The sequence below is a fragment of the Panicum hallii genome, chromosome 1 (genome assembly GCF_002211085.1).
Source record: "Panicum hallii strain FIL2 chromosome 1, PHallii_v3.1, whole genome shotgun sequence".
Taxonomy (NCBI): domain Eukaryota; kingdom Viridiplantae; phylum Streptophyta; class Magnoliopsida; order Poales; family Poaceae; genus Panicum; species Panicum hallii.
The window spans coordinates 11,480,901-11,506,134 of NC_038042.1; the positions used below are offsets into that span (position 1 = coordinate 11,480,901).

Here is a 25,234-nt window from a genome sequence, read left to right on the forward strand (position 1 = left end):
GGACACATACACGAACCAACGTGGATGCATCCTAGTACACATGCTGAAATAAGATTGACGGTCCGCTAACATCCGCTGGAGAAAATACACATAATCTCCAAGGGTGGGTAGGTTCTAATTCCATCTCCTCCTTTCAGGCATGCAGCCGTAGTGCGAAAAAAATATGCTACAAATAAAACTAAGTCAACTTTGCTGTTGATCCACATTCCTCCCTCCCTCCCCCCGAACCGCCCCCCCCCCCCTCCCCAAAAAAAAAGAAAAATAAATAAATAAATAAAACCGCCAGCACCATTACCTGAATTCCTTAGCATTAATATGCAAATAGCCAAGTACCATAAAGCCCTAGTCCTAAGTAGTATTTGGATGCCCACTCAGACCTTGTTCGGATACATACTAATCCAATCTGTACGACTGATTGAGGTCGAAATTTAGTTTATTTTCCCCTCCAGTCCATACGTATTGGGAGGGAATGGATTTATCCAAACAAAGCCAACCTCAAGATATAACTCTGTATTGAGAGGGGGCATTCCCTCTATCTACCAAACAAGGGCACTGCCCTCATTCTTGTCCTAATTTAAAAGTTAAATTTCTGTAGGGTAACTTTCGTTTTCTAGGTTAAAAAGTGAAAGATGCCCATGGGAAGAACTAGCCTGCAATTTAGGGAATTAGCACACGCCCTTGTTTATAAGCAGGCAGCGGTCCTCAAATTCCCGTTGCAGTAATGGAAGTTCACACGAACAAATGGATAAAAAAATTGCAGTTGTCCATCAAGAAAATGACATTTCAGCAGTGTCTTTTCGCAAACGCATCACACTATGTACAGTGTGTGATCCATTGACACTGTGTACTACAGATGGGACAACCAGAATTTGCAGTGCCCCTTGACCAAATAACATTTCGCAAACGCATCCATGGGGAAACCGACCCATGACAAAAGTGCTGACATTGTTGTTGGGGGGGTGGGGGGGGGGTGGTGGGGGGGCGGGCGCGGTATGCATGACGGCCCGATTCTGGGAAATCCTCGTTGAGATTTTCAGAAATCTGAGCAAAGAAACGAGACCATGCAACTCTTCATTGCTAAATGGGGCATTATCCCTCCATTTCAACAAAAAAAATAGGCACTAGTAATTCCGAGTCTTTGTAACATACTACTAACAAGCATTTGCTGAAAATATAACCGGTAGAACATCGAGGCCCAAATCCTCTGCAATAAGATAGTGAAGACGTCAACCAAATCGGGATCAAAGCATGAAAGCAAGATACAAGACCAAAGGCACTGCAATTGTGCAACACTTCGAAGAGAGACATACTTGCAAGAACGCGCGCACACAGAGGCTATATTATATAGGTAACACGGAGATGTTGTCTATTCCTTAAACTGGGCACTCCGACAGTTTCAAGATACATCCCTGGAACTTGCAACATCCCCAGCAGCCACCATGCAAATTGCAAGGAAGATACTTCGATTGTTCACAGCTGTTCACAGATTGAAGAACACAGCATAAGAAACTGGAAAACACAAGCAAGGGCACCAGATGTAGAAGTTGTTTTCCTCCCCCCCATTAAAACAACTTATCAGCTACTGCTGTTGAATCCCAAGATGGGCCACCCAACTCTTCTTTAGAAGAATGTCCCTTCCGGAGGCTGCACTAGCTTGCGATTGTGCGAGGCAGCCATCTCCTTCTTGAGCTGGGTTAGGATGTTTTCCATTGTGTAGTCCCGCTGCCAGTTTGCCAGCAAACCAAACTTCTTTGGATCAACCTACATGGATATACCAAAAACAGAAATTTATTCACTGCAGTTGTGTGTCCCCTCTTCTGTATGCTCACACGGACGTTAGAGAGAAGAGAGAGAAAGAGGTCTTACCACTCCCGTCTCATGATTAACACATGTCATGTTGATTCTTGAATGGAATCTGACAGATGGTGGCTTCTCAGGATAATCCTTGTCACAGAACAACTTAAGCTGGTAGATGCGGCCCTCATGTACAGTCTGATGAGAGAAATAGAAAGTAGAGTTGATTTAGACAATATATTAAGGAACTCAATGAAAGGAGCAGCATGCACATTCGTTACGTGCTTCTTGGTATCTTCTGCAAATACTGGGACAGATTTACAAATGTATTTCTTCAGTTTCTAGAAGGAAGAACCATCAACTTCAATCCTATTTATGCAACTACAAATTGTTGTTACCAGCCATTTCACCCACACTGTTAAAGGTTGATCAGCAATAAAGGGTTGAAACAACTAAATTAGACATGAGTACATGACATGTTTAGGTAAAGCCGAAATGCTGCAGCTGTACAAACAAGGACTAGTTGTCATGTTGCAACGTTCATATTTCAAAAAGGCAATGGGGAAATACTCAAGAGGATGAGATTGTGCTCTCACATTGTGGGGGCCAATGATGGTACCAGTCCATGACCTCATGTAGATGTCATCTGCATCATCCATTCCATAGCTCACTGTCCCATCACCAATGCCCTTCTCTCCACGCTCAAGCTCTTCCAATAGCCTGAAGTTCCTAGGAACTGCAATTTTTATCATTTGTTAGTTACATAAGGAGACAATGCAATGAATTCTACTCGTAATCTACTAAATCAATCTTATACTCTTAATATCAAAGACAGGCTGTACAAGATCCCCTCCTATCTTATAGAAAAGGGTCCCATGATCCCGAGCCGGACTTATCTTGGCTCACAAACCTCAAGATTGTTTATAAAGAGCTAATCTACGCCTAGCTCAGTTGGTGGGAGATGTTGGTGTACACCGACCATCCAAGTCCTGTTGGGCATGAATTTGGGTGCCTATTTCTTCTTATTTAAAAGTTACAATGCCAACTGATTCCCTCCTAGGTTGGTCGAGTTAAAAGAAAAATAGACATTTGATATAAAGAAACAAACAACGCTAAAGAAAAGCATTCAACTGAAGCAGAAAAGGACATGGGGGCAAATATAAGGAAGAACAAGATGGTCAACACACAACATGTATGCAGACAAGGTAAAGAAACACAAATGTAACCGCGAAGGTGAGTTATTACTTCCATAACATTTGCATGACTGACCCCAAAAAAGAAAAAACAGAACTTTTTTTTATCTCGGTGCTCATCTTTGGGTTGTATATAAACATTTTTTCCCCAAAGAAAATGCACAAGCAAGGTTAAACCATTTCCTGCTATGTAATTCAATAATTCATAGACGTGGATGGAAACTGAGATCCACCTTCTCTACATGGACAAAAAACAAAAGATATATAGGTTTCACATGTTATCACCATTTCACCCCTTACATTTTTCATGCACTTTAAGAAACCCAAGCTCCCTATTGAATAGAACAGACGCCTGTACTGACGGGAAACCATACCAGACTAGATATGAAGATTCGATGGCAGCACAAGGATGCAAATGCATCCACTGCCAGCCATCAGGCACAAACTCAACGAGAAAAAAAAATCATAGCCGTTTTGTCATTTTCATGATCAAGAGAACACAGCTGCTTATCGAATTTTCATAAAAACTCAAACAGTCCAGCTGCAGGGCTACCACAATAGCCCTAACCCCCAATGTTCACCCCTAATTCAATGAATTACCAGGCAAGAACTCCCACAACTGAGAAAAGAACAAGGGAACCGGATCATTCAATTTAACAACGCCTTGAGACTTGACACCAACACGCACTTGATCCACATGTATTGATTCGAAATGCTTAAAAATTTCACTTTGCAGCAAGAACCACTGAATCTAATCCATAGGGATATTCCGAGCAAAACGAACACTAATTCCTCTAAGCCAGCGAAAGCACTCAAAAGGCTAATAATCCAGCATGCCCGCAGCAACCTACGCACGCATCTAGGTTATCCGCGTCGCGCCATCCAATCAAACTATTAGTCCCACCCAACCCGTAAAAGGGCACCGCACACCCGTCCATCTCCACCCCTCCCCGAATCGGATCGCGCGGGGGCAGATTGGGGGACGGGCGCACGACGCCCAAATTAGAGCGAGACCGGATCTGATCGGGAGATCTCGGGGCTGAAATCCCCGTCAGGACAAAAAAGAAGAACAGAAGGGGGGCAGATTCCTCACCGACGACGCTCGATCCGGCGCCGGAGCTGCCCAGCGTCATCGCCGACGGGTGGATCGGCCGGGGGGTGGGGGGAGGGGAGGGTTTGGGGGTTTCGGCCCTCGCGGAGAGGATGGAGAGGAGGAAAAGTTGCGGCTGCGCACACGCAAGGCGGAAGAGAGAGAGAGAGAGAGAGAGAGAGAGAGGGCGACGGGGTCGTTCGCTCGCTTTCCTCTTGTTGGTTGGCTGCGTCGGGTAGGGTGGAAGGATTTGTTACCACGGACGGGAGACGACCATCCATTGGGAAATCAGGATCAACGGGTGATGTTGATTGGATTTCCTTTTTCTCGGAATGAATAACTTCTTGCCTCCCTAAAGAAATGGGCGAAATCAAGCGCTCCATAATATCATCAAATTCCTAGTCCATGGATGCTAATATCCTGTGCTCTCTTTATTTTAAATTATTAGTCATTTCAAATTTTCTAAATATGTAAATTTTTATTACGTAAGGTTTTCACCTTAATTTTTAGTTTGGTCAACTTCTATCATCAATATATGGACCTTAGTCCATCCCGTATGCGAGACGGATCAGCCCTCCATCTACGACTCAATCATGTAAATACCTTCCGATATCTATACAATTTTTATCTGTAGCAACGCACAAGCATATTTGTCTAGTATATATGCATCTAAAAAAATCAAAACGACTAATAATTTGGAATGGGGAAGTATCATATGATTCATTATATCTGCTTTATTACTTTATTTCCTGTAATCAGAATGTTGAATTTTATAACAATGCATCCTTGTCACTATAACACCCTCATCAAAATGTTATATTATATGACATTGCATTCTCGCCACCCACAACACTCGATTGTTCATAAAGTTCTTACTAAACAGTTCCTAGTGCATGCATTTGATCACGCCCCTCTTGTGCTATGTCCTCTCCTCCACCTAAAGACCTCTGTCCAGTGGCAGCTTATTTGTGCTAAAGTTCTTACTAAACAGTTCCTAGTGCATGCATCATTTGCATTGTCATCTGCGTCAATATGGACAATAACTACACTGTAGCTTGAAGCAAGTGAGCTTTGATCTTTCCCACTTGTTCACTTGATAGGCAACCACCCGGTCATCTTAAGGTAAATTCCGATCAACCATAGAATTGCCCAACTGCTGTTTATTGGTGGTCCATTCCCATAGTTACATGTAGGGATGGAAATTGGATATGGATAATCAATATTATCTGATTTCGCAAGTGGCAAGAAGAACATTCCGTATTCGAGATATATGTATCTAGTTAAGAATTGGGTACCAAAATATCTATCTGCTTTATCCTAAGTCAAACTGTTTTAAATTTGATCAAGTTTATTGAAAAGAGTAATAATATTTTGAATGTCAAATGAGAATAATTAGATCCATTAGAAAATATATTTTCATAATTTACTTATTTGATGTGTTAGATGCTAATATTCTTCTCTATAAATTTAGTCGAACTTAGACTACTTTGACATAGAACAAAGTAAAATATCTTATATTTCAGAACGGATCGAGTACTAGTGGAATTGATTCATGAACTTATAATTGAAAACTTGATAGCCGGAGTCAAGTGTATTGAGTACAGAGCTTTCCTATTGACATTACTTTAACATAGAGATTGGTGTGGGAACCATACTTTCCTCATGATCAGCGGAACTCAAACCACAAAAATAACATGCTCTCATGGAAAATCAGTAGATTTAAAAATGAAACAATACGTAAGAATTATTTAAAAATAAAACAATACGTAAGAAGTACAATGGATACTGTAGTTGGTTGCATATAATTAGTGCTCAATTAAATGTTAAATAGTCGGTGGCCCATGGTTTAGCCAATTATTGAGCAAATTGTGCAAAACAATCATTTAATCAGGCTAAATGGCCATTTTAATGGGCTAAAGGACCACTCAAACAAAGACGACTACCCACTGTGTAGCATTTAAATGGACCAAAATGTTGTTTAGGCAATTTAATTAACACAGCCAAGTGAATGCTACATCGACTGATTTCCAATGCATGAATTGCTTTTTCAAAGAACCGCTAAGAGTCCCATTTTTGGTATCCAAATACCAAGTCTAGTTAGTGTTCATTCCTAAATCGAACTACCCTTGTGAATGTTGGACTAATGCTGGTGGAAGTTTGATGGGAAATTTGCATCCATACCACCACTTCATGTACATTATTTATTTATTTATACCACCAGGTCAGTACACAACTTTTTTAGTGATATTACTCCAAAAAGACAGCGTTTAGCATTTAATTTAGGACAAATCACATATATACCTATCTTCAAAAATTTTCATTTACGACCACAACTCTGTTTGAACCTTATATCAAAGATTTGCTGTCCTTTTTGTAAAGTAGAGGCCAAGTGTAAATCAATTGGCAAGCATAAATATACATTCGGTTAGGATGGAAAGGCCATTATTGATCGGAAGAAGCATTGTTTCTGGTGCCTCAAACTTCCATTGACTTGTTCAATGTTGACATCTCTGCAGGAACAGGAGGAGTAGAGCTGGATACTCTATCCTTTGCCATCAATGCCTAGAGGCCAAAGTGAAAACTTTGAGAAAAAAAATAGGAATGACTATGATCAAATCAAAAGCAGTGCAACTCAACTCCAAGCTTACTTCTTTATCCCAATTCATGCATAAAGTAATGGAGAGAAGCAAGATAGTCTGCACCACCAATCCGCACAAGAGTCCAAACCAAAGTCCCTATTGATCAGAAAAACCATATTTTCATTTAAACCCCTCACAATAATAAGCAACATGAATAAAAGTTAACCTAAACCCAAGTAAATACCATTCCTCTAAGGTGGAAGACAAAGGCGAAAATGACTGCTGCCGGGATTCCAACAAGGTAATAGGCAGCAAGGTTGATGAAAGCACCTCTCTTTTGCCAGCCGCAACCCCTAACAACACCTATAGATCAATTGTTAGTGATATCATGATGCACATGATGCTGCAAACATACATAATGTTAGTGTCCAACAACAAAGATTTTTTTTTCTTTCAGCTTTTCATGTCCAATAGCAAAATATATGAAACTCCCTGCTGCCAATGACACATATGGTTGTGCTGGTTAATTTTAATTCTCAATTACCTGAAAGAGCACACTGCTGGCAGTCAAGGATGATAGACGCTGCGACGAAGGGCAGCATTCTATGCGTATACTTGGTCACTTCTTTGTTGTTACTGTATGCATGACCCAGTATGTTGCGTAATAGCACCACCATAATTCCTTGGAACATTCCAACACAAAATGCGAGGAGCTTGACAACACGTGTCGCCAGATGGGCAGCATGTGGCCGCCCTGCGCCGAGCTCATTTGAAACACGTATGCTGTGTACAAACATGCATGGTAGAATCTTTATTTACTTACAAACGTTGGAAATTGAATGAGAATTAAAAATGAAGAAATACCAAGTGAATAATGCAATATGTGGCCACTTTGGTCAATAATGCATCATCTGTAATTCTGTATCTTGAAACTATAGTGTGTTGCTGACCAACCTTATGGCCACACCAAATCCAGATGAGACCATGAATGCGAAGGTACTAATGTTGAAGCTGGAATAATAACAATCACAACCGTTGACATGAGATCAGAGAGGAAATCAAACAAAAACTACACCAAAGTAAAGCAGGTGTTCTCATTTCTCACCAGATGGACAGCACGGCCGTCTCAAGTTTTGGGTGTGGAAGAAGCCCGGAAAGTAGCAGCAGCAGCTCAAATGACCACCCCTCTACGCTACATATGCGTTTTTGCAATAACAATTATTAGTTGATTACTTTATACTACACTACGTGGAGAAATGTCAATAGTGATGTTGAAGATCGGAAAAAGTGATGGGCATGTAGCGCCTATCACCACTACCGGAAAACGGCCTAAAGATGCAGGCTAAAAGTACCGGCTGCTGTTGCATCCGGTACTGATGCTCGCATGAGTACCTGCTGGAACGGCGGCTGGTCCAGAGAGGACCTGTGTCACAACGTGTTGCCAAAGGTCCTCTCTGGACAAAAGCATCGGGTCATGGCATGACCCGTTGCTCATAGAGCGAACATTAGCATCGGTTCAAGCCACGGCCCGATGCTAATACCTCCAGCGCTAATGATTAACCATTAGCACTGGGTCATACCACGACCCGGTACTAATTCCGCTGCCTATATATATATATATGTATGTATGTATATAGCAGCCCCCCTCCTCCTCCCCTAGCTGCTATGAACTCAGCACTATTCATGGCAATCGAGTGAGGGGAGGGGAGGGGAATTTTGGCTATTTTATACGGTGCAGTTGGCCTTTGATTTAGTTTATAGTTGTTATATATTTGATAATTATTTTTTTGTAGTTTTAGTTTATAGTTGTGATTTAAATGTAGTTAGCCAATGATTTACTTTTATATTGATATAATAATTATTATACATGTCATAATTAATTTGTTAGATGTAGTTAACAAGTGATTTAGATGTATTTAGCTATTGATTTAGTTTATTATTGATACAATAATTGTTAGACATGTGATAATTAACATTTTAGATGTAGACACCATGTGTTTTAGATGTAATTAGCAATTGATTTAGTATATTATTGTTTTATACATGTGCTAATTAATTTTTTAGTTGTAGTTAGCAAGTGATTTAGTTTATTATTTTTACAATAATTGTTACAAATGTGAGATGGTGTATTTAATTTTAGTTCTAATTTTATATTCTGAATGAATTATTTTGACACTAACGATATATACAATGCACCCCTTTTAAAGTTGTGAACCTTGACACTCTAATATTTCTCACATAAATTTTTTATGAATTTTTTGAAGGCATATATGATTTATTACGCAAATAACAAAGATAATTAAATTAATAGGTTTATAACACTACTAGAAAAGAAAACAAAAAGAAAAAGAAAAGGTAAACCAGCGGGAAGGAAACTCCGCCCCCGAGGCACCGGGTGGAGATCACCACCCGGGACTAAAGGGGGGAATTTTTTCCTTCCGGCTGTTGAGAGCCTTAGGCACCCGGTGGTACCTCCACTTGGTCCCTAAGGCTCCCCCTTTAGTCTTGGGTGAATCACGAGACGGGACTAAAGGTTCCTTTAGGCATCGGGTAATGTTTGTACTCAGTACCCAAAGGTCCGGGGTATAAAATCTGTTGACGCTCGTTACAGCTCGATTTCGACCGTCAAATCCCGCATAAAAGAGGAACAATATCACATGCCAACACTAGTATAGGACGCAAGAAACCGACCCAAGAAAGTGCCAAGTCACTTACCAAGGACCAGAGGGCCCACCTGCCAGTCTCTTGCACGAAGTTGAGGTCGGTTGGTGCCCAAACTGGTTCGGCCGAACCAGCCAGGGCACAACCGACTTAACCCTTGCACATCGCGCTTCCTCATTGGCTACTAATGGCGGTTCAACGAGGCCTCTGCTGTTTTCCCGGCCGTAGACCCCTGGTGCCACAACTATATATATGAGGGGAGGGGGGGTTATAATTAGAACACACTTCACACTTGCAACTTTTTTCTTCACCTCTCCCATTCCGAGCTCTAGGGTCTCTTTAGAGGTGTAGCGCTGCCTAGGCGGTATTAGAAGATAGGAGGAGAGTGAGGGAAAGTAGGGGAAGTGCCGGTGTTGTCGGTACTCTACTCCAGCTTGTACCTCGACGGATGCATATAAATTAAAGTAAGTGTTCGTGACTTCCTTAGTGCTTTAGTTTCATAGTTAAGTAGTAGTTCTAGCTCTTTAGTTGTTTACTGGATCGATACTTCACTAGCTTAGTGGGTGCTCTAGTCTAAGGCTCCTGATAGAGATGGATGTTCTTGGACGAGGTTAGAGTTAGTAGACGACAGCGTAGACGTGGTGTCTAGGCTAGACTTTACCTGTTGGTTGTGCTATATCCCATGGTTTGATGAGGTAGGTGACAGGTGGTGAAAGCCCTATTTACTCAGCGTAACTCTCCCTGTTCGGGTATATCCCAGTGCCGTATTACTGGGGCACCTCGGTTTTATCCAGGCAGAGTCAGTAGCCTGAAGTAAACAATTAGGATAGTTCTAACTTACCTTTGATTCTTAGCCTTAGGAATCCTTTCTGCTCCTTGCTGTTGACGCTCCTTACAGACCAATTTCGACCATCAATTTGACCAGAAAATTGGGAGAACTAACATTTCTTGCAGGCATATTTATCCAAAATAATATCAATTCCATATGTCCCCTGGAAAATATAGCTATGCAGAAATTTGAGCTAAAGTGGAGGGAAAAACACACCTTCGAATCCAAGGCACATAACACCGACCAATCACAAGAAAGCACGAGGATTGAAGGACCCACACGATAGCCTCAAGAGCAAGGAAACACACTCTCAATCCAAGGCAACACCTTTTCGGCAAATCAGAATGTGTTGTTTAGCCTCCCATGGATCAAAGGGCCCACCAGAGCATGCAACCCACTTAGGACAGTGCCAACTCATCGACCATGGACCAGAGGGCCCACTTACCAGTGTCCCTGCTAAAGGGGGTGGCCAAAGGCGGTTATCCTGGTTCGGCCGAACTGGTGGTTCGACCGAACCAGTTTTGGCGCCATCGCCTTACCTCGTGCACGTGGCGCCTCCCCATTGGATCTCAAGGTAGGTTCCAAGTGAGGCCCCCCTCGTTTGCCAGCTGAAGCACCCCTTGGACACATCTATAAATATGAGGGTAGGGGCTCCTACACCAATGCACAACACACACAACCCTTCACTTTCATACTTGAGCTCTAGGCTCATTTTTAGAGGTGTTAGGAGATAGGGAGAGAGTGAGGTGAAGTCGGGGAATTTCCGGACTTGTCGGCACTCTCCTCCAGCTTGTACCTCGACGGATGCTTATCAATCAAAGTAAGTGTTCAACTGTTCATGACTTCTTTTGTGCTTAGTTTCTGGTTAAGTAACAGTTCTAGTTCCTTAGTTGTTTGCCGGATCATTAGTTCGCTGGTTAGTCGGTGCTCTAGTCTAAGGCCAAAGGCTAGAGTAGTAACGATAGTGTAGACGTGGTGACTAGGCTAGACTTACCTCTTGGTTGTAGTATATCCCATAGTTAGATGAGGTAGGGAGCAGGTGGTGACAACCCTGTCTATTCAGCGTAATCCTTCCTGTTCGGGTATATCCTAGTGCCATATTACCGAAGCTCACCAGGTTTTATCCTGTGGGAAACCAGTAGCCCGATGTGAACAACTAGGACAGTTCTATCTTACCTTTGATTCTTAGCCTAGGAATCCTCTCTGCCCCTTGCCTCTAGCTTGTGTGGTGTTCTTGGACGAACCTGAACCTTAAAGAATTTGCACACCTTCCTCAACGGATACGATACCCCGGAATACTCCTGGGTGAAAGCTACAACGGTATCTGTGCACTTGCAGATTTATTTGTGATCGTAAAACTACCCAACACTTGCCTCTAGCCAGTGTGGTGTCCTTAGACGAACCTGAACCTAAGAGAGTCTGTACACGTTCCTCAGTGGATACGATACCCTGGAATACTCTCGGGTGAAAGCTATAATGGTATTCTGTGCGCTTGCGGATTTATTTGTGACGTTAAAAATACCCAACAAAACCCCGACGTCTTCATCCTCCAGATCGATGCATGTTGTGGCCTCCTCGTCGATCTCTCCATGCCCGTCACCTTCTTCACGCCCCTGATGACTCCGCCGCCTCCGCTCTCGCCTCTGCGCCCCCGCCCTCCTTGTCCGGCTTTGATCCGCTTGGGCCCGCGCTGCCGCGTGCCTCCTCTCGCGCACCTCCTCGTCCAACCCGCCGCCACGCCTGCCGTCACCTCTCGCCTCTTGTAACACCCTAATGTAATTTTTCAAATTTTTAATGAATTTATTTTGGCTCGAATAAAATTTTCAAGGTTTTCTCTAGTTTATCTTGCATTTAAAGTAATTTTATAACACAAGAAAATAAAATTTATCATAAGATCAACTTGTTTGTGTATTCCTGCTGGAGCATTGTTTTTCTTGTGTTGAGTTTATAGGGTTTGAATTCAAATTTATTTGAATTCAAATAGATTTGTTTGAATAGTTTGAGTGTAGAAAAGAAAAAGAAAAGAAGAAAAGGAAAGAAAAGAGAAAGGCAGCCCAACCCAGCCCAAACCATCTCTCAGCTCGGCCTGTTTCTCCCCCTCCTCCCGCTTGGGCCGGCCTCTTTCCTGAAGCCCAGCTCCTCTCCCCTCACCGCGTGGGCCGCGCCCGGCCCAGCAGCCAGCCCAGCTCATCCAGAGCGCCTTCTCTCTCTTTCTCTTGCTGATTGCCCGGGCCCTCCTATCGGCGCCCCTCTTTCCCGTCCGAGCCGCGCCCGCTCCCTCCTTTCTCTCTCTGATCGTTGGTCCCAGGCTGTCAGCGCCTTCTTTTCCCCTTCTCTCTTTCTTCCCCGGCGCGTAATGGCCGCGAGATCCCCGGCGAGCTTCTCGCCCCTGGGCCCGCACGCCGAGACCTCGACCCCCGCCCTTAATTGGCCTCGCAGACCCTCCCCTGCACCCTCTGCCTTACCCCGCCGCCACCCGAAACCCTAGCGCTGTCGTTCCCTCACTCCGCCGCGCTGCATTCTCGGCCTCACCGTGGTTAAGCCGCTCCGCCGCGCCCCAGACCACCACAACCCCCACGCCCGCTTCCCCTCGCCATCCAGAAGCTCCCCGAGCGTAGCAATTGGGCCCAACGTCTCTGCATTGAGGGGAATTTGCGATGAAGCTGCCGCCGGTGAGCCGCTCCGCCGTCTCGATTCATCGCCGCCGGCATTCTTTGGTCCATCTTAACCCCCCGTACACCTTCGCAGGCGACCCCTGAAGTGATCCAAGGTGACCAGAACATCAGAGCCCGTCTGTAGCCGCCGGCCCGCGAGGACCCGACCCGCCTCCGTCGCCGAACCTCACCGCCGGTCATCATCCGCGCGTTCTATCCCAGCCCAAGCCCTCGGTGAGCTTCACTCTCTCCTCCTGGTCCCTTTGCACTGGATCTCGTAGCTTTTGGCAGCCCGTAGCGCCCGGAATACTGCACGCCGGCGATGCTGTCGTGCCGAGCCGCCCTCACCGTCGTTATGCCCTAGCCGTGCCCAAATCCACCACCACAAGTGCCCAGATGTGTTTGCCGTGCCGAGCTCTTGCTCCTAGGCCTGATCTCGTCCAAAACCGAGCCCGGACGGCCAAGATAGGCCAAGTCCGGCATGTTTCTGCCGAGCGCCGCCGCGGGAAACCCATCTCCAGCGACTCCCGCCGCCGGCCGTAGCCCCTTTGAACCCTAGCCGCCCGATCTATAACCACCGTTCGAGATTAGATCGCGAGTCAGATCTAATCTGGGCCATAGGCGTTAGATCCAATGGTCCAGATTAGCGCGTATCCCTTCAGCCTGGTTATTTTGTTAAAGAGCCCTCGGTTTTCCTAGGAATCAACCCGCAGTCCACCCTTAGTTCAAAAGTAATTGCAGATAGGTCCTGTTTTTATCGCTTAGGCCCCTGAGCTTCCTGGAATTAGTGTCCGCCATCCTAGCCACGAGTTTTAACGAGTTAGCCTCTGTGTCTATGGTTTAATTAGGTTTAGGCCCTTAGTTTTTGCACAGAACCCCCTGGTTTTCCTGTTTTCTTATAGAAAAGCCTCTGGACCTTGTTTTAACCCTAGATTTCGCGTCTTAGCTCTGTTTTAGTTGGTTTTCACGCTCACACAATCGTTGTAATGTGTAGAATAGCTCTAGACTAGTTTTGTGTGTTGTTTTCTTGTATTGGTGTACTGTTTCTTATAGTTTGCTATTGTTTGTGCATGTGTGTATGTGTGGACCATGTTATGGCAATGCGATCGTGAGTAGACAGTGAACCTTTGGACGAGTACTAGGAGCCCCTTTCTGCAGAGCAGTTGTGTACTCACACTTGCCTCCTCTACTCTTCTGCTCTCTCTGGGATATCTTCGACTGCTTCTCAGTACCAGGCGACGTGGAGGACTTCATCAGCGGACTCGACGATTTTTAGGCGTTGTCTCCCAGCCGAAGTCCCTGTGGCGCCCCTGCTTTTCATGTATTTATTTTACGCTTCCGTATTTCTTGAACTGATTCTTGATTCAGTTGTAATAAAGATACTCATTTATAATTTATATGCTTTTATTTCGAGATACGTGTTGTGATATCTTGATGATTCTGTTGTATATATGCGTGACTTGATCCTGGCGCATATATGATTGCTCAATTTATGTTCTTATAAATCGGGTGTGACAGAATTGGTATCAGAGCCTTGTCGACTGTAGGACGAAGCCTAGATAGGAATGGTCGAGTTTAGGGATTTCCTTTCGCTTGCCTTGCTTCCGCAAAACTCAAACATCCGTTTCTGCTTCTATTCCTTGAGCTCTAACCCTCGATTTGGCTAACCCTCTCTGCATTTTCTGAGAATTAATTTGATCTTTTCCGTAGACGTTGGCCTGAAACCGTCTAACCCCATAAGTTTAGGCTATCGCGATGAAAGTGCGCTAGACGATTGTGTTAGTCGAGTGGTGTGATAAACTCAGCTAAGATGTGAATATTGGATGTTTGTGATTGTGCAAAATGTTTGATTTGGATTTTTGGTTGATTGCATAGTTTAGAAGTTAAACTTGTTCATGCAAAACGACTTTAATGCAAACTGAAATTAAATAATCAAAATTGAGTTAGAACGTTGGGGGTAAAACCGTACATCCTTTTCTCTCTATTTTATCGTGTCAGAGCTTTCTTTCCGGAAGTTGTACAATATCTATCTCTTATAAATTTTGCTCTGCTGCAAACAGATGGTGAACACCAGGAGCACCGGCACCGGTTCTGGCCAGCAGGGGCAGAACAATCAGAGTACCGATCAGCCGCTGCCGATGCCTCCACCTCTGACTCCGGAGCAGTTCTTCCAGCTCCAGATGCAGATGATGGCCACTCTGAACAACACTGTTCAGACTCTACAGCAGATCCACGTTCAACCGCCACCTCCTCCACCGCAGCAGCCCCGCGACAGGCGCGCGGACTTTCTGAGGGGTCACCCGCCGACGTTCTCTCATGCGGCTGACCCACTCCAGGCTGACGACTGGCTTCGTTCGGTGGAGCGCCAGTTGGATGTCGCTCAGTGCGACGACAGGGAGCGAGTTCTGTACGTAGCAGGGCAGCTGCGAGACTCAGCTCTCGATTGGTGGGAGTCCTACCCGGCTGGGGACCGCGACGTCCTCACTTGGGTCCAGTTCCGGGAGCGTTTCAGGAACCACCACATCCCTGCTGGAGTGATGAAGATGAAGCACAAGGAGTTCCTTGCGCTTAAGCAGGTAAATTAGAGTAAAATCTTTCCGCAATTTCTTTTTGAGCTCAAACCCACCCTCGTTATAAGAAATGCTGAGTAAATTTCCATCCTCTTTTTCCGTGTATTATCATTTCAGGGAGCTATGATGGTGACCGAGTACCGTGATCGTTTCCTCCAGCTCGCTCGCTACGCCCCCGCTGAGGTCGCCCATGATGGCGATAAGCAGGAGCGCTTCAGGGAGGGACTCGATGACCACCTGGAGTACGCGCTCATGAACCACTGCTTCGACAACTTCAACCAGCTGGTTGACACTGCCCTCAACACCGAGCGCAAGCGCCGGGAGATTGAGGACAAGAAGAGGAAGATGGCTCCTGCTGCGTCTGGCAGCAACACCCGGCCTCGGTACCAGTACCCGCAGCAGCACCAGAGGCAGATCCAGCAGTACCAGCAGCGACAGCAGCAGTACCCGCCTCGTCCTCAGCAGCAGCAGCAGGCGGGACAGGGCCAGAGGCTTCCAGCACCTCCGGCACGCTCTGCTCCACCGGCTCCACCAGCTCCGCGGCAGGGAGTGCCTACTCCTCCTGCCGGGCAGCAAGCTCCAGCACTCCCACGGGTGTGCTTTCACTGTGGCGAGCCAGGACACTACGCTAATGTCTGTCCTCGGAAGGCACAGTCGGGACAGCAGGGGCGCCCAGCTCAGCCCAAGGCGCCATCCCAGGGCAGGGTGAACCACGTGACGGCCGAGTCAGCAGCCGAGGCTCCCAACGTGGTTATTGGTACGTTCATGGTCAATACTCACCCTGCTACAGTGCTTTTTGATACTGGTGCTACGCACTCCTTCATTACTCGGTCTTTTGTTGAGCATCATGGCATTCATACTAGCACATTAAAGAGGGGCATGTTGGTATCTTCACCGGGAGGGCAGTTGAGATCTCATATCTTCTATCCCAGAGTCAGTGTTGTCATAAGGGGGGTAGAGTTCAGTGCTAATCTGATTGTGCTAGACACCAAGGGTATCGATGTGATCTTGGGAATGGAGACCCTTGTTAGATGGGGTGTCAAGATTGATTGTGCTCAGAGGACTGTCCACTTGTCGGCACCAGATGGACAAGAGGTCACAGTAAGTGCTTCGGAGTCTTCTGGAATTCTTTGTCAGATGGAGGCTAGACCCACGGATGGAATTCGCATGGTGTCTGAGTTGCCGGATGTCTTTCCAGATGATTTGCCAGGTATGCCGCCTGATCGCGACATTGAGTTTTCTATTGATCTCTTGCCTGGCACAGCTCCTATTGCTAAGCGGCCCTACCGTATGGCACCCGTTGAGCATGAGGAAGTTAAGAAGACTGTCAACGAGTTGCTAGCCAAGGGTTATATCCGTCGCAGTTTCTCTCCTTGGGCTTTTCCTGTATTGCTTGTAGAGAAGAAGGATGGAGCGAAGAGAATGTGCATCGATTATCAGGATCTAAATGCCGTCACCATCAAGAACAAGCATCCATTACCTCGTATTGAGGATCTCTTTGATCAGCTTCAGGGTGCTTGTGCATTCTCGAAGATTGATCTGCGCTCAGGTTATCACCAGCTGAAGATATGTCCTGAGGATATTCCGAAGACGGCATTCACCTGCAAGTATGGGCTATACGAGTATACGGTCATGTCCTTTGGCTTGACCAATGCTCCGGCTTTCTTCATGCATCTGATGAACAAGGTTTTCATGGATTATCTGGACATCTTTGTGGTGATATTCATTGATGACATCCTGATATATTCCAAGTCAGAAGCAGAGCATGAGAAGCATATGAGGCTTGTGTTGCAGAGGCTCAGAGAGCACAAGCTGTATGCCAAGCTCAGCAAGTGTGAATTCTGGATTGACGAGGTTCCATTCCTCGGCCATGTCATCTCCAAGGGAGGTATTGCTGTGGACCCCGGAAAGGTGAACGATGTGCTTGACTGGGTGGTACCGCAGACAGTGAAGGAAGTCCGCTCTTTTCTGGGCTTAGCAGGATATTATCGAAGGTTCATTGAGAATTTTTCCAAGATTGTGAAGCCTTTGACTTCCTTGCTGGAGAAGGGTGTGGATTTCTCTTGGACTGATGAGCGTCAGAATGCCTTCGAGGAGCTGAAGAAGAGGTTGACTACGGCGCCAGTCCTTACTCTGCCAGACCAGAGCAAGAGGTTCACAGTGTATTGTGATGCTTCGAGGGATGGTCTTGGTTGCATCCTGATGCAGGACGGCAGAGTGATAGCTTATGCCTCGCGGCAGTTGCGCCGGCACGGGCTGAATTATCCCACTCATGATCTGGAGTTAGCTGCAGTTGTGCATGCTCTGAAGATATGGAAGCATTACTTGTTTGGGCAAAGGTGTGATTTTTACACCGATCACAAGAGCCTCAAGTACATTTTCACTCAGAGTGAGCTGAACATGCGGCAGAGAAGATGGCTAGAGTTGGTCAAGGATTATGACCTGGAGATTCACTATCATCCGGGCAAGACCAATGTTGTAGCAGATGCTCTGAGCAGGAAGAGCTATGTTAACATGGCCGTGGCTTTTCAGATACCTCAGGAGTTATGCGAGGAGTTTGAGCAGTTGAGTCTGGGTTTCTTACATCACACCTCGAGTGCATCATTCGAGGCAGAACCCACTCTAGAGGCAGAGATCAGGCAGCATCAGAAAGAAGATAGAAAGCTGCAGGAGATCCGTGAACTGCTCAAGATTGGCAAAGCACCTCATTTCAGAGAGGATGACCAGGGTACCTTATGGTACAAGGGTCGGATATGTGTGCCAGATGTGAAGGATCTCAGGAAGCTAATCTTGAGTGAGGCTCATGATACGGCATATTCCATTCATCCGGGTAGCACGAAGATGTATTATGACCTCAAGGGATGATTCTGGTGGTATGGAATGAAGCATTTCGTTGCGGAGTACGTGGCTATCTGTGACACTTGTAAGCGTGTCAAGGCAGAGCATCAGAGGCCAGCAGGTCTATTGTAGCCATTGAAAATTCCAGAGTGGAAATGGGAGGAGATCACTATGGACTTCATAGTTGGATTGCCTCGTACTCAAAAAGGGTACAACTCCATATGGGTAGTAGTGGATCGGTTGACGAAGGTTGCCCACTTCATCCCGGTGAACACTACTTACTCCGGCGCTAGACTCGCAGAGTTGTACATCTCCAGGATTGTTTGTCTGCATGGTGTTCCGAAGAAGATCATATCTGACCGAGGATCTCAGTTCACTTCAAAGGTTCTGGGAGCAGTTGCATGATTCGTTGGATACGAAGCTGCGTTTCAGCACTGCTTATCATCCTCAGACAGATGGGCAGATAGAGAGAACCAACCAAGTGTTGGAGGATATGCTTCGAGCCTGTGCTATTCAGTATGGTACCAGCTGGGATGAATGCCTGCCATATGCAGAGTTTTCATACAACAACAGCTATCAAGCCAGTCTGAAGAAATCTCCTTTCGAGGCCCTGTATGGTCGGAAGTGCAGGACTCCATTGTATTGGGATCAGATTGGCGAGAGGCATGTGTTTGGTCCAGATATTGTTGAAGAGGCAGAACAGCTGGTACAGCAGGTGCGAGAGAACCTGAGGGTCGCTCAGACTCGTTAGAAGAGCTACGCGGATGTTCACCGTCGAGATTTGACCTTTGCAGTGGGTGATCATGTGTACCTGAAGGTCTCGCCGATGAGAGGAATCCGCAGGTTTAATGTGAAAGGGAAGCTAGCCCCTCGGTACATCGGTCCATTCAGGGTCTTGGAACGGAAAGGAGAGGTGGCATATCGTTTGGAGTTGCCTCCCAACGTCTCGGGAGTGCATGATGTGTTCCACGTGTCTCAGCTGAAGAAGTGCTTGAGGGTGCCAGAGGAACAAGCACCGTTGGAAGGGTTGGATGTGCAGGAGGATCTGACCTACACCGAGCATCCGGTGAAGATTCTGGAGATATCCGAGAGAGTTACCAGAAACAGGAGGATCAAGATGTGCCGTGTTCAGTGGAGTCACCACACGGAGGATGAGGCTACTTGGGAGCGAGAAGATGAGTTGAGAAAGACATATCCCGATCTTTTTGCTAGCTAGCCTATCAGAATCGCGGGACGAGATTCCTGTAAGGGGGGTAGGTTTGTAACACCCTAATGTAATTTTTCAAATTTTTAATGAATTTATTTTGGCTCAAATAAAATTTCCAGGGTTTTCTCTAGTTTATCTTGCATTCAAAGTAATTTTATAACTCAAGAAAATAAAATTTATCATAAGATCAACTTGTTTGTGCATTCCTGCTGGAGCATTGTTTCTCTTGTGTTGAGTTTATAGGGTTTGAATTCAAATTTATTTGAATTCAAATAGATTTGTTTGAATAGTTTGAGTGTAGAAAAGAAAAAGAAAAGAAGAAAAGGAAAAAAAAGAGAAAGGCAGCCCAACCCAGCCCAAACCATCTCTCAGCTCGGCCTGTTTCTCCCCCTCCTCCCGCTTGGGCCGGCCTCTTTCCCGAAGCCCAGCTCCTCTCCCCTCCCCGCGTGGGCCGCGCCCGGCCCAGCAGCCAGCCCAGCTTAGCCAGAGCGCCTTCTCTCTCTTTCTCTTGCTGATCGCCCGGGCCCTCCTGTCGGCGCCCCTCTTTCCCGTCCGAGCCGCGCCCGCTCCCTCCTTTCTCTCTCTGATCGCTGGTCCCAGGCTGTCAGCGCCTTCTTTTCCCCTTCTCTCTTTCTTCCCCGACGCGTAATGGCCGCGAGATCCCCGGCGAGCTTCTCTCCCCTGGGCCCGCACGCCGAGACCTCGACCCCTGCCCTTAATTGGCCTCGCAGACCCTCCCCTACACCCTCTGCCTTACCCCGCCGCCACCCGAAACCCTAGCACCGCCGTTCCCTCGCTCCGCCGTGCTGCATTCTCGGCCTCACCATGGTTAAGCCGCTCCGCCGTGCCCCAGACCACCACAACCCCCACGCCCGCTTCCCCTCGCCATCCAGAAGCTCCCCGAGCGTAGCAATTGGGCCCTACGTCTCTGCATCGAGGGGAATTTGCGACGAAGCTGCCGTCGGTGAGCCGCTCCGCCGTCTCGATTCATCGCCGCCGGCGTTCTTTGGTCCATCTTAACCCCCTGTACACCTTCGCAGGCGACCCCTGAAGTGATCCAAGGTGACCAGAACATCGGAGCCCGTCTGTAGCCGCCGGCCCGCGAGGACCCGACCCGCCTCCGCCGCATAACCTCGCCGCCGGTCATCATCCGCGCGTTCTGTCCCAGCCCAAGCCCTCGGTGAGCTTCACTCTCTCCTCCTGGTCCCTTTGCGCCGGATCTCGTAGCTTTTGGCAGCCCGTAGCGCCCGGAATGCTGCACGCCGGCGATGCCATCGTGCCGAGCCGCCCTCACCATTGTTATGCCCTAGCCGTGCCCAAATCCACCACCACAAGTGCCCAGATGTGTTCGCCGTGCCGAGCTCTAGCTCCTAGGCCTGATCTCGTCCAAAACCGAGCCCGGACGGCCAAGATAGGCCATGTCCGGCGTGTTTCCACCGAGCCCCGCCGCGGGAAACCCATCTCCGGCGACTCCCGCCGCCGGCTGTAGCCCCTTTGAACCCTAGCCGCCCGATCTATAACCAACGTTCGAGATTAGATCGCGAGTCAGATCTAATCTGGGCCGTAGGCGTTAGATCCAGTGGTCCAAATTAGCGCGTATCCCTTCAGCCTGGTTATTTTGTTAAAGAGCCCTCGGTTTTCCTCGGAATCAATCCGCAGTCCACCCTTAGTTCAAAAGTAATTGCAGATAGGTCCTGTTTTTATCGCTTAGGCCCCTGAGCTTCCTGGAATTAGTGTCCGCCGTCCTAGCCTCGAGTTTTAACGAGTTAGCCTCTATGTCTATGGTTTAATTAGGTTTAGGCCCTTAGTTTTTGCACAGAACCCCCTGGTTTTCCTGTTTTCTTACAGAAAAGCCCCTAGACCTTGTTTTAACCCTAGATTTCGCGTCTTAGCTCTGTTTTAGTTGGTTTTCTCGCTCACGCGATCGTTGTAACGCGTAGAATAGCTCTAGACTAGTTTTGTGTGCTGTTTTCTTGTATTGGTGTACTATTTCTTATAGTTTGCTATTGTTTGTGCATGTGTGTATGTGTGGACCATGTTATGGCAATGTGATCGTGAGTAGACACTGAGCCTTTGGATGAGTACCAGGAGCCCCTTTCTGTAGAGCAGTTTGAGCAGCAGCAGGAGAACTTTGAGGAAGGCAAGTATAACATGAATATTCTATCACTTTTTAATACAATTTTATACTGCATTTTAATTCTGTATGCCTATAAGGACTTCCTAGCCACCTTATCCTTTACATTAATACCTTGGGTTGCATTTTGGTTAGTTGTGCTAGATGCTGCGCTCTCACACACCTCGGTCCTTTTTAATTAAATTGACTAATGGATTTATGCAACTTAATTCTGAGAGTGGCCCTCTGTGCTGTGTGCTTGAGTGGCTCACGTCTCCTTAAAAGATGCTTTTTATAGAAACATGGTTTAGGGGGCCAGCACGGTGCTTAGTGCTTGGTTGGCCACTCTCCATAAGGACCGATTCATAAAGCAACAACCTGGGACAACCGCGCAACCACAAGACTGGAATGGGATGGTCTTGACTTACTAATTAGGTCGTGTTGGTTCGGGAGTAACTTACCTGCGTGGGCAAGAGAGGTGGTAAGCTTCAATGGTCCCTGCTCCTCTGGCTTGGTCTGTGCTGTGTGCTTGTACCCCCGGAGGTGGGCCCCATCGTTGCTGATCCAGAAACCTTAGCGGTTACACCTTACCAACGTGATCCTTTGTAACGGTCTCGTAGTGTGCTTGCTAGCCATCTCACCTAAGGAAGTGTGATGAACAACTAGCGTAGCTCACGATTTGTGGGTAAAGTTGTGCAACCTCTCGAGAGTGTAAAACTGATATATCAGCTGTGCTCACAGTCATGAGCGGCCCAGATCCTCCGTCTGATTAGTGGGGTTATCTCTGGTGGTTTTGGGTTGGTTCTCAGTAGTTCTTAATTAATATCGAATAATTTCTTATGCAATTTGTGTTTTGGTAATTCATCCACTTGTAGTAAATAGCTTTAATAAAATTTGCCAAGTTTAAAAGCTAATGCAGTTGAGTCAGCTAACCGTAGAGCCTCATAATTCGTGTTATACTTGTTGAGTACAAGTTGTGTACTCACACTTGCCTCCTCTACTCTTCTGCTCTCTCTGGGATATCTTCGACTGCTGCTCAGTACCAGGCGACGTGGAGGACTTCATCAGCGGACTCGACGATTTCTAGGCGTTGTCTCCCAGCCGACGTCCCTGTGGCGCCCTGCTTTTCATGTATTTATTTTACGCTTCCGCATTTCTTGAACTGATTCTTGATTCAGTTGTAATAAAGACACTCATTTATAATTTATACGCTTTTATTTCGAGATACGTGTTGTGATATCTTGATGATTCTGTTGTATATATGCGTGACTTGATCCTGACGCATATATGATTGCTCGATTTATGTTCTTATAAATCGGGTGTGACACCTCTAGAGCTAGCGCTCATGCCCGTGCCGCCTCCTCCGACCTCATCCATGCCACCGGCGCCACGCCCGCCACCCCTTGGCCTCCGCACCACCCTACCCCCTCCTGCACCTCCGCCAGCGCCGACCCACCCCCCCGCGCTGCCCCAATCACGACGACCGTACCGGCCACACGCCACCCTTAACGTAAGGGCATGCACACGGGCACTGGCTCTTTTTTATTTTTTATTTAGGGTTTAGTTATGTTTTTGTTTTTTATTAGGGTTTAGTTAGGTTTTTTATTTTTTTAAGTTAGGGTTTTTTATTTGTTTTAGTTTGGGTTTAGTTAGGATTATTAAGATTACAAATTACATTGATTAGTCTAGTTTAGCAATTAGCTTTGAAATTAGTTTATTAGGTTTAATTGCTCTAAAGATTTAATTTACTTATGCATATATGTGTTTTATTTTACGTATCTAGTTTAGTTATTTTAGTTTAATTATAAATTGTTTTATTTTGAAATGTCATGTTAGTTTTATTACATGTACATGTTCTTTAATTATGAAATTTCATGTATATGTATTATAAGGATGTGTAACTTGATAGATGTATATATATACTATCCAGGCCCGGCCCTGGACCGGTGCCAGCGGTGCGGCCGCACCAGGCCTCCAGGAAACAGAGGGCCTCCTCCCAATATACATGTGTATATATATATATATGTAGGCAGATCTTTGTATAGAGATTACAGTCTAAAGGCCAAAGCCCATCAGCCCATGCTACCTGCTCGCTACAGCCCAAAAGAAAAGGTTTTCCTCTCGTGGATGCCTCCGCCAGCTGCCGTTTGGCCTTCTCGTGGAAGCTTCGTTGCCTTCTCGTGGAAGCCTCGCCGCCTCGTCTGCTCACGCGTCACGCGATTTAGCGATCGCAATCGCCGGATCCAGGCCAGATCACCTTCGCGGCTCGCACTTGCGCAAGCGCAACTCCACCCAGGATTCCAGGAACCAGGCAACGCCTGCCTGCTAGGCTGCCACTTTGTCCAGCGCCCACCGTTAGTCCGTCACTTCGTCACCTTCAGTTCTCAATCTCAAGGTTGGAAACTCAAACCGGTCCCTAAATCCTACTATCCTAGTTGAATGTTCTTGTGTCGATTTTAATCATTGTTGATTTTTTCTTCAATTTATAGGATTAGCACCACATGCCGCCCACTAGAAAGCACGCATCTGGCAGTGAAAAAAGGAGAAAAAGGAAACGTATAGAGGAGCTTAATGCATCACAGAGAGGTGATATCCATAAATTTTTTCAGACTAGAATGCCTTCCAGGAACCCTGAGGAGTTGGCAATAGTTGTTTGGAAGCCACTGGATGGAGGGATTTCACAAGAAAATATTGACACCAACAACAATGTAAGTGATCATGAGAATCCAGAAGTTGTGCAAGCGGAATCTGCTCATGTTGATGAAGGACCATTTTTTTCTATCGATATTTATGATCCTAGAAATTGGGGTAGACTTGATAACAAAGCAAGGGATATATTAGTGGAAAAGGGACCTATAAGAGAGCAGAACCTTGAATTTCCTTTAGATGAAAACTCGAGACATTTTTCATATGCTCATTATTCCAAAGTACTAAAGAATGGAGAGGTACATGACAGGAAATGGTTGGTTTATTCTAAGCATATTGATAAAGTGTTTTGCTTTTGTTGTAAGATCTTTAAATCTAACAACATGAAGAGCTCATTAGCATCCGATGGACTGAGAGATTGGAGACATCTAAGCGTGAGGTTGAAAGAACATGAAGGCACTGTTGAGCATAAAATAAGCATGAACACTTGGAATGAATTAAGGATCAGATTGAGGAAACAAGAGACAATTGACAAGGAACTGCAAGTGCAATTCAAAAAGGAGAAGGAGCACATGAAGCAAGTTTTATTCAGATTAGTAGCCATTGTGAAGTTTCTTAGCAAGCGGAGTTTGGCTTTTAGAGGATCAAGTGAAAAGATCTACAGTGAGTCAAATGGTAACTTTTTAGCTTGTGTTGAAATGATTGCAGAATTTGACCCGGTATTGCAAGAGCACCTTAGACGTATGCAGAACAAAGAAATTCATTATCATTATCTCAGTCATAAAATTCAAAATGAGTTGATTTCTCTTTTGGCTTCTAGTATTACAAATTCTATTATAGAAGTTGTTAAAAGAGCCAAATATTTCTCTATTATCCTTGATTGTACCCCGGATGTGAGTCACCAAGAACAAATGACTGTGATAGTTCGTTCTGTTAATATGTCTGAGGACAAAATAAAGATTGAGGAGTACTTTCTTGGATTCTTGGAGGTGGATGATACATCTGGGTTGGGGCTTTTTAATGTACTCATTGAGTGTATGGAATCATTTGGGCTTAATAT

The 25,234-nt window shown here is 46.0% G+C and overlaps 2 protein-coding genes across 2 annotated transcripts in view; both read right to left on the minus strand.

Moving 5' to 3' along the window:
* Positions 1-1,310: 1,310 nt before the first annotated feature.
* Positions 1,311-4,238, minus strand: LOC112891349 (ubiquitin-conjugating enzyme E2 variant 1C). Its single transcript, XM_025958183.1, has 4 exons — positions 4,081-4,238; positions 2,391-2,530; positions 1,867-1,992; positions 1,311-1,761 (listed from the first exon to the last, which is right to left on the minus strand). The coding sequence occupies exons 1-4, from the start codon at positions 4,118-4,120 to the stop codon at positions 1,621-1,623; spliced, it is 447 nt and encodes a 148-aa protein (XP_025813968.1). The 5' UTR covers positions 4,121-4,238; the 3' UTR covers positions 1,311-1,620.
* Positions 4,239-6,290: 2,052 nt separating this feature from the next.
* LOC112891321 (protein DETOXIFICATION 16-like) overlaps positions 6,291-25,234 on the minus strand; it is a 29,576-nt gene continuing 10,632 nt past the window's right edge. Inside the window, exons 3-8 of the mRNA XM_025958173.1 lie at positions 7,762-7,848; positions 7,611-7,667; positions 7,201-7,439; positions 6,901-7,019; positions 6,726-6,812; positions 6,291-6,639 (exon numbers count right to left, since the gene is read on the minus strand). Of these exons, the coding sequence (XP_025813958.1) occupies positions 6,553-6,639; positions 6,726-6,812; positions 6,901-7,019; positions 7,201-7,439; positions 7,611-7,667; positions 7,762-7,848 (676 nt within the window). The 3' untranslated portion in view covers positions 6,291-6,552. The remainder of the gene's footprint in view (positions 6,640-6,725; positions 6,813-6,900; positions 7,020-7,200; positions 7,440-7,610; positions 7,668-7,761; positions 7,849-25,234) is intronic.

Coding starts and splice junctions, on each gene's coding strand:
- LOC112891349 (XM_025958183.1), bottom strand. CDS start 4,120: ATGACGCTGGGCAGCTCCGGCGCCGGATCGAGCGTCGTCG. Junction 2,531..4,080: donor CGCCGGATCGAGCGTCGTCG/GTGAGGAATCTG, acceptor TAAAAATTGCAG/TTCCTAGGAACTTCAGGCTA. Junction 1,993..2,390: donor CCATCATTGGCCCCCACAAT/GTGAGAGCACAA, acceptor TTCTCTCATCAG/ACTGTACATGAGGGCCGCAT.